Here is a 9,461-nt window from a genome sequence, read left to right on the forward strand (position 1 = left end):
CATTCAGGATTTTGGGTATTAATGGTATCATAGTATTATGATATCATGGTATTAATGCATCTTCAGAAAGCAACACTTCTTTGCTTCCACACAGTCTAATTGTATACGAAGTTTCCCAAGATAAAAGAAATACTGATGAGACAGATTTAAGTTCCACTTTCATTTGACTTGAAAAATTAGAAATAGTTGACATTTAGAGAAACATGTCTTCAGTAGGTAGGCATTTCACTTGCCTAGATTCGCCTTCTTGAGCTCATTATTCAAACTTATCCCAGAGTTTCAGCTCTGCTGATCACACAAAGATTCTTCAGACAAGCTTTTGAAAGAACCACCAGAACAACAGCTTGAGAGTAAACTTGAGAGCATTTTACATGCTCCTGATAGAGCTGCACTGTCTACTTAACCCTTAAAATGCTTGTAGATTGCATAACAGTAAACCAAAGTAGAAATGCTAAGGCAGGCAAAAGTTTCCATCTTCCTTTCCCTCCTGTGCACTGCTTAGAAACATTGAGTATCATCAAGTTTACAACAGGAAAATTCTCTACAGCTTTTAACAAGGGTACATTGATAGATATTCTAGGCCCTGTCACAGTAGTTAGGTCACTGAAACTGGGTTTGAGGGATGCTATGCTTCAGTTTCACACACTGTTCACCTTAGCCTCCTTCAGCACTGGGGCCTGTGCTCCTAACTTCTCTCTCTCTTTTTATCTAGGATGTTGGTTCCAGTTACCCTCTCCTTCCTGTCATCTCCGTCCTCTCAGCATGACACATTATGGTGGCTGCTTTTTCCCCCCCCTCAAAGTCCCCTGCAGTGGCTTCTCTTTGTCTAAGAGGCCCAGCCTACAGCCACTTGTTCTAGAATAATGAACTGCAGAGGAAAACCATTGTTCTGAAACAGAAATTCCCTATCCCCACAATTTTAGAGATTTATTATCACAAGATGTTTCTATCCACCATAGACACCACACAGGTTGTATTAGAGTTGTAGACTGTCATGTTTTGTTCTTGTGATGGTATACACCAGTGTTCAGTTAAAACTTCACCAATCAGGAGAGTAAGGTCCTGCATAAACATTCAGGGCACCATCTGCAGAACGGGTTTAGTCCTCAATCTGCCTGAATTCCCCACTGCTGCAGCTATTCAACTACAATGTTACACTTTTAGCCCTCAGAGCTGGTGTCAGAGATAGTGTAACAGACCTGACCCTGTTGGTAGGAATTGGTTCATTTTAGAATGTATCACCAGTGGCTTACACTGCAGCAGTTTGTTCACAGGCAGGGGAAGAACACACAGAAGCAGGATTCATAAAGGAGCATGCCTCACCTAGCACAGCCTTTTGTATAACGTTTCCAAATATCAGCAGACAAATGCTGTTTTCTTTCCTACTTTGTAGAAGAGTCAAGCGACATTATAAACAATGAAGTTTAATAGCATAAATTTGCAATTTCATAACAGTTCTGGGAAGTATCTCCTGGCAGTCAGACTGCAGCAGAGTATATCAATGCACTACACTGCAAGAGCTGAAACTCTAATTCTAGGTTTTAATTATAATCAGATTTACTGTTATATACCCATCTCTGTGTCAATTTTACATGTTTTATGACAGCACAACCTAAACTGAGTCATCCCTCACCTTCTATGCAGCTATAATCTGAGAAAACAAGGTCTCCAAGACTTTACTTGTATATATGCTAAGTACAGCCACAAAGAGTATGATGGCAGCAGTTACAAGTTTCAGAACATGAATATATATCCAGATTTGCTCTACTCTTGCACATTTCTCCTAGCACAGCCAAACACCAACAAGATGCTCAGCTGGGGGGCAACTGAAATGAATCTAGCACTTCGGCAGTTATCTTGACAAAGTAGTCAACTGCAGTTTTACCTTATGCAGTGAGCATTGGCACCAGATCAAACTACTGCAGTTTCTCACTGTAATCTGCTCCAGCCATACAGCAATACCTTTCTGGGTGGAGACTGACTCACAACACCTACAGCCTCTTAAGAGCCTACTCAGGCTGCGATTCCTTAAACTCCTGTGTTTACTTGATTATGAAAATGACATCTTCTGGAAAAATGCAGACACATCCAGCAGCTTCAGCTACAACTAAAATCCTACAGTCAAGCTGTATAGAAGGGCTGCTCTGAGCATGCAATGCCAAGACACTAGTACCCAGGCTACATTCACATTCTTATTTTTGAACATGTTGTTCAGCACTGCTGGTTCAGATACTTGAGATGCTCCAGAGAGGTTGACAGGCAGAGTTATCTGACTGTTGAACAGTCAGACAGTGATAAATCACTTCAAAGCTATCAGTGCTTGAAGGATTTCTATCAACTCCCAGTTCTGATCACATTCTCTGTCATCTTTGGCAAAAGCTGTCAGAGACACACCTGAAAAATAAGAGATCAAGGTAAGGACAGAAGTATTAGTAGAGCTCCTCATAGCTAAAGTTCGCAACACATTTTTCCCTGCATGTTTGAAGCAATCTCTCCAGTACCACACTGCCCCATTTCTTCAAATACAGCAATGTGCACTTGCGGCTGAATCTACACCATCTGTGGCAAGCTATTATGCTTCAGCAGCAAGAGCCTAATCCTGAATACTACATTCCAGTTAGAACCAAGTACAGCTTGGAGTATAAATTGTAAAGCAGTGCCCTAGCATTGTTAACTTACAGACTCAAATTTCAAGAATTGAATTCTTACAAGCTTTGTGTATCATGAGAAGAAGCTGCTTCCACCTCTTCTGTTGTTGCAAACATAATGGGGTAGGGGAGCAAAATGCTCACTCACCTGCTGTTTCATCAAATGAACATGAAATCTGCATTTGAGAAGAGCCTATTCCAAAAACACTTCTAGAACAAGTTCTTTCTCTTCCTCATCTGTCATTTTACAGTATATTTCATGGACACAATGGGATCTGTCCTCCTCAGGACACACTGCTTTCATGAGAAAAACTAAATACAATTACTTCAGATACAACTTGAAGCACACAGCCATTCCAAGAACAAAAATTTCTAAAGCTGTAAATATAAATCCATATTTTAAAACATCACTTAATTTTATTTACTAGTAATGTAACAGCTTCTTACAGATGAAGACTACCAACTATAGTGCTAGGCAGCAAGTGCACCTACAAGTCATCTTCATTCAAAACAGCCATGAGCCCCCAATCCAATTAGTATGGTATTATGCATCACGAATAGGTAGTTAACTCCCTATTTTGTAAGCTATATTAAGGTCTCCAACAAAAACTTTAAAATCAATTGTTATAAGAACACAGTGCAGGAGCTTATTCTTAAATATGTGCATTCACAAGTTGAATAAAAATTGTTTCTTGAATTTCAGTCCCAGAGTGCCTATTTAAGAGGTGCAAATTTCTATAGCAACATTTCCATTAAGCACCAGGAAATTCTGGATTAGACCTACTTATATTACAGCACGATTTCAATTATGATTCCAGGAAGACTATTTGAAAAGCTCCTGTCTTTCAAACAAGTGACCTTTCAGGTTGTGACCAAACAGTGTTTAATTTTCTAAGGAAAGAATTGCAAGTTCTTTTTCATTATTGTGATGAACACCCATTACAGCATCCTTTCAGCAGGAAACCTGAACACCAGTGTGGAAGTTTCAGGACAGAAAGAGCAAAGTCAAATACAACCTCTATGCAAGGCAAGGAAGAGAGATATACAAAAAGGCTCTGGGATCTTGGCTCAGTAGTAAGATCAGTCTTTCACCTGTAAAGATCTTGGTCAGGCAATCAGCTAGTCTAGTCCACTTCAGGTTAAGAAGGATGTATAAAAACGCAGCAATACAGACAACAGGAAAACCAATGAGTCATGTTATTGATCAGTCAAATGTACCTGTAGCCCTGCCAGAAGCAGCCACTGCCACTGGCCATTAACCAGAGGCAGCACATTCCTGTACCCTCTTCAGCGGGAACTACCCAGTTCTGCCTCACACTATGCTTTATGAGGTACCTATGCAACATATTAGCAAGAAGTCTACCTCATGCAGTGTAATTCTGCTGCAAAACAGTCTCAAACCTGCATTCCACAAAGATCTGAAGTTATTGGTGAAGTAACAGCCTTAATCTGCTTGCAGCTTGTTACTTGCAACACAGATGATGCTTACAGCTTTGTCATTTGCTGGTCAAGATAGTTCAAATCCTAAAAAAGGTCTTCTGCAAGAAATTTGAGTCCCAAAAACTCTATTACTGGCACACTGGACTCTGTCCAAATGACAGAGTTCCACTACAGCTTACCTGAAGTACTGTGGTCCTACTCTTCTTCACCACATCAGCCCTCCATTGTGTTCCATCACCAGCTGTGCCAACATTTTCTCTATACACCAACTTGGGCATCTGACCCAGTCCCAGCTCTCATAAATGGCAAAGGACACAGTACCTTTTCTGCCTGTGAAATACCATTTTTTAAACTGCTGAGCTACAGCTTCTACCTCTTTTGTTAGAGGCAGATAAGAAATGCTTGACCAAACAGTTACAGTTCAGCCTTAACATCCCAACATCCCATAACATCCCAACAAGTGATAAAGCCAAGAATGCTGCTGAAACCAGAGCTTGTTGCAACTAGAAAGGAAGAAAACTGGTATACAAACATGAACATGTAACTTAGATAAAGTGTTATAAATACAGCTCTTTTCACTTAACCTCAATATTTTGCAAGTAAGTAGGATTTAATCTCACCAATACGCAGCAACAAATTCTGAGCTGTTTGTGTTTATGGATTGTATATATATAATCTATAAGGCTAGCAAACAAAAAGGGTACTAGTGTTTGAGCTAGAAATAACTGAACCCTGGCATACTGAACAAGATAACTATCAAGTAAAATGGGTAACATGTCAGAACTAGCTGATTCCATTGGCAAGATGAGTTGAGTTGATTCTTCCACTCAAAGAAACCAAAACAGATAAAGTTCTACGTAAGAACTAGGGTGAGCCACTTCCTTGCATCAGTAAACGCAAGTTTTAAAAAATCCTTGATTTGCACTCAGTTATCTACACCTACTACCCTGTAGTCATACGGCATAGGCAAATCAAGTAATAGGGGTAGAAGGGTAAGGTAGGGTGAGAAGGGTAAACAAGACTACAGCAATAGTTAAGCTGATCTGAAGTTGCCTCAAAGTTATAGACTTCGATGCCACGCTGTACAAATGTGCAGGATTTAACTTCCTTCCAGCTTTCAAAAACAACCCATATGCTGGTTTAATTCATTTAAAAGGTTTAGAAATAAGTATTTTGTCCTAAAACATTAAAAACAGGCATGAACATGATTAGATGATGCAGAACAACGGGCAGAGACAACATGCTATGATTACTGCTAACTCCACTGCCAGTGGTCAGGAAACAAAGCTGTCCGCCAATGGCATCCCTGTTGTCACCACTAATGTGACAGAGCAGATTTGCTACTGGATGATGTGCAGTGGATGGCAAGAAGCTGCACTGTGACTCCAGAGAGCTCTTAGTTCTGCATCAGAGCCTGCTCTAATGCAATCAGACACTCCACCTTCCTCCGAACACCGTCAGCAACGCTCTGCTGAGTCATAGAGCCTGTAGGGACACGGAGCTGCAGGTACCAACTGCACTCAGCCTGCTGCAGAGCAGAACACTCCTGTCTCAAAAAACAGCAGTGCAGCATTGTTACCTGACATAAACAGCTGGCAAAATCCTTTAAGCCCCAGTGAAACAAGGTAAGGCTTATCTGAAGTACATAGCATTCCAGTGTGTAGTATAATGCAGCAAAACTCAAGCCTTTTAAAAATCTTCGCAAGTCTTCCATACAATTACAGTGACAACCCCCATTTCCAACCCTCTCACACCAGGTCTGTCACAGGCAATCGACATGGAATGCCCAGCAAAAACTTGCAAGACCCTTGTCATTGTAAAAAATCAGACATAAGCAGTATTAACTTTGTCTCACTTCAGAAAGTTCTGCATTAGTATTTTAGGAAATGCTATGAACAAGACGTGCAAGAAAATATTTCGGTACTAGCATTCAGAGCAGCTAATATTTTAACCTTTATCAACTAGCACAGGCTATTACTTTCAGACCACACCTTTCACCAGTGTGGGTATTTCCATTTATCTGAGCGCTTCCCCCCCCCGCCCCCATAGCACTTGGTATATCCACTCTTTTCATTGGGAACAAGCTCTAAAAATTAGAAGCTCAGAACGACGACATCCAAGGTCTAAGCCAGAGATTATTTCAAGACCCAGCTCTCAAATTAAACTAGAATTAATTACAACAGAACCTCGCCATGTCAGGTACATAGACAACAGAAGAAACAGTATTCAAGACAGATTACTTCTGAGGGAAAAAGTAAAAGTCTTGCTACCATAACAAGCTAGACATCTGCTTTAGAAAGTTAATCCTTGATAAAGACACAGCATGATTAAGAGTTTTTTCAGCTGCCAACACTGAACAGTTCGTAATTTGTGCCGAGTTCTTCACTGTTTTTACTTTGTTGTAATGATTCTCAAATACAAAAGCTTAAAACATTTTCTGAATTCACATCAAGATCTGAACATTTGAAAAAAGTGTATTTTGTTTAAATGTTACTAAAAAGGCATTTAAAAGTTTAAAAAGTCTTAATAAGTGTTCATACATGTTACCAAGCTAGCTACAGTACCCCTTGGAATGACCTTTTTCACACAACAGGGAATATTCGTTATTGACCTTCAATGCAGTGAATCTATATAGAGCTGGCACAGCAAGAAGGCGGCTGCTGCATGTAATTTAATAAGCATAGACTGCAAAACAAACAATGAAAAATATAAACACTGACCTTATATTTAGCATGCTGAAATTTTGACCCTTCCTGCTCTTCATGCTGCACTGAGTTGGCTCTCTCCCTCACACTTCTATACCCAGGACTGGGTATAATGTACTCTTTTCCTATGTCGATGTCTTTCATCTTCTGTAAACGCCAGGGTTTACACGTGTATTTTCACCTCAAGTATCTGAAAAATAATTAAATTCCACTTAATTATATGCAATGCCCAACACACCAGTTACTTTTAGTCATCTATTTTTGGAGTTCTTTTCTTAAGCAAAAAGAATCAAAAAGCAAGCATATAAGGGGTTTATTACAAACTGTATTAACATGACTTTGGAAACACACGCAAGACTAACTTCTCCTGAACTAGTTTAAACATACCCTGAGGTAACCAAATAGTACAGCGATTCTCAATGCACTAGAGTGCTGTTACACTTCCTCCTTTAGAACTCTGAAATACCATTATGCAACCTCACAGATTAAAGTAATACCTACAGTACTTAGTTGAAACCTTGAGCAACTCTACTTGGAAGATCAAATCCTTTAACTGTTTTGTTAGTTGCACATATGCAATAACTTACCAGTACAAAGTTTTGCAAAACTGATCCCTCTAGAGATACCACATAATAAAATTAATCATTCCACACCAATAAAGAAATATATATTCCTTCTCTATAGCCTTATTCACTTACTCCATAAGCTTGGGCTATCATTAAGTACGAACATACACAGGACAGAATCACATTTTCAGCGCTGCAGGGTTTCCCTTAACCTACAAAACTGCCCTAGAAGGTCAGAAGTAGAATCAGAGTCCCAAGGAGAAAAATCACCTCCCACTGTAAGACTTTGTTTTATAACTCTGCTTTATTACATTCTGTCCATTGCCTTAAACCAGCACGACGGAAGAAGCCTCGTTAAGTTGCATCAGCCAGAATCTGCATCCGCAGGTTCGGCTCGGTGCACCGGGCTGCACAAACCGCTCCTTCCCCGCCCGCTGGCACCGGCCGCCTCCAACGCCGCCCCCCGCCCGGCACATCTCGGCGCTGCTCCCGCCCCCCCGGGGCCCCGTGTCAGCTCCAGGCGAGGATGCCGCAGGGCGGCGGGTCCGGGGGCTGCAGCAGCCCTGACTCCGCACCCCTCCCGCCACAGGGGAGTGGGTCAGCCCCCGGCAGCTCGGGGGTGGTGTCCCCGGTTCCCTCCCCCGCCGCACCAGCGTAAACAAGAGAGGCCCTGCCTGCTCAGCGACAGATCCCCCGCCTGCTCCAGCAGGGGGATTGGACTAGATGATCTTTTGAGGTCCCCTGACACTCTGTGATTCTGTGTGACAGCGATGGCCCGAGCTCTCGGCGGGAGGGGGGCACAGCGCAGCGCTCTTCACTGATGGAGCGGGAGGGGGGAACACGGCTGCCCGACCGGCCTCCTCACAGGAAAAGGGGGCGGCGAAGCCGCCTCCTCAGCCGCGCGGCGGCCCCCTCACCCACGCACTGGGTGGCCTCCCGCCCCCACCTCAGCACCGGCCCCCGGTAACGGGCGGACCAGACGGCCCCGCTCACCTCCGCCTGGCGACTGCCCCCGCTGCAGCTTCCCCACTCAGCAGCTGGGACGCCAAACAACATCCCTTATAGCGGTTCCGGCGTGCCCAGTGCGCCTGCGCGGAGAGGAGGGCGGGGACTGCGGTGGCCGCTCCCGCGCGGCGCCCCACGGGAAATGTAGTCCAGGCCGTCGTGCCGGCCGCACACTTCTGGAAGCTGAGAACTACGTTTCCCAGAAGGCCCCGCGCGGGGGCCACAGCCGTCTGGCCACCCCTCCCAGCCGTGCCCCGCCCGGTCCCTTCCCGCCGCTCATGCCGCAGCGTGGGGGGTCTGGAACGTTCGCCACCGGCCGGCGCGAGCCGCAGGTTACGGCAGCAGCGCAGTGCAACGCAGCGTCATGCAGCGCAATGCAATGCAAACGCAACGTAGTGCGGTACCGTGCACCCCGCGCAGCGAATGTGGGATGGGCCGGAGCACCCGCTCTGCTCGGGCAGCCGCACGCAGAGCCGAGGGACCTGCAGCCGAGTTGCGGGGAGGACGCGGGTGCTCTCGGTTCCCCGCCCTGTCCCGCCGCAGGCGCTGCCGCAGGGCGCTGCCTGGCTTGCGGAGGCAGAGCGGGGGCGGCGGCGGCCGGAGCAGGAGCAGCGGCGTCTCCAGCTTCAGCCGCGGTTGCACCCGCCTGCTCTGCCGGTTGGTGGTTTGCACCAGCCCTCACTTGCCGGTTATTTACATACAGCCTTTCTGCCGGGGAAAGTGCGACCGTGTTCTTATCTAGGGCTTAACCTGGAGCACAGCTGGGGGAGCGCCGGCTTCTGTGCGCACCCGTCAGCCACACCGCTGCAGCTCTGCAGCGAGCCGGGCTTGGAGCAGCACCCGCGGGAGGCAGGGGAAGCCACTGCTGCGGGGATTCAGACCAGCTAAACGGGCTGTGAGCTGATGGAGCGGGGCCCTGCATCCCCGTGTGGCGGTGGCTGAGGGGCAGCAATGGCCCCACTCCCCCAGCACAGTGTGGCAGGGTATCCAGCCCCTGCCTCAGGGAAGGCATTGGAGGAGGAGCTGTATTTCCTCTCGGGTCTGTAAATATCTGAAGCGCAGCTCCTCCCCTGCTGTGTTTAAATACCTTGTCCTCA

General features: G+C 45.2%; 1 protein-coding gene across 2 annotated transcripts in view; it reads right to left on the reverse strand.

The window, feature by feature from the left end:
* ABCC5 (ATP binding cassette subfamily C member 5) overlaps positions 1 to 8,435 on the reverse strand; it is a 44,702-nt gene extending 36,267 nt beyond the window's left edge. For both annotated transcript variants that reach the window (XM_082055169.1, XM_082055168.1), the window contains exons 1-2: positions 8,353 to 8,435; positions 6,809 to 6,983 (exon numbers count right to left, since the gene is read on the reverse strand). In XM_082055169.1, coding sequence (XP_081911295.1) covers positions 6,809 to 6,937 — 129 coding nt within the window. In that variant the 5' untranslated portion in view covers positions 6,938 to 6,983; positions 8,353 to 8,435. The remainder of the gene's footprint in view (positions 1 to 6,808; positions 6,984 to 8,352) is intronic.
* Positions 8,436 to 9,461: the final 1,026 nt, after the last annotated feature.

Source organism: Streptopelia decaocto (genome assembly GCF_964273445.1).
Source record: "Streptopelia decaocto genome assembly, chromosome: 6".
Taxonomy (NCBI): domain Eukaryota; kingdom Metazoa; phylum Chordata; class Aves; order Columbiformes; family Columbidae; genus Streptopelia; species Streptopelia decaocto.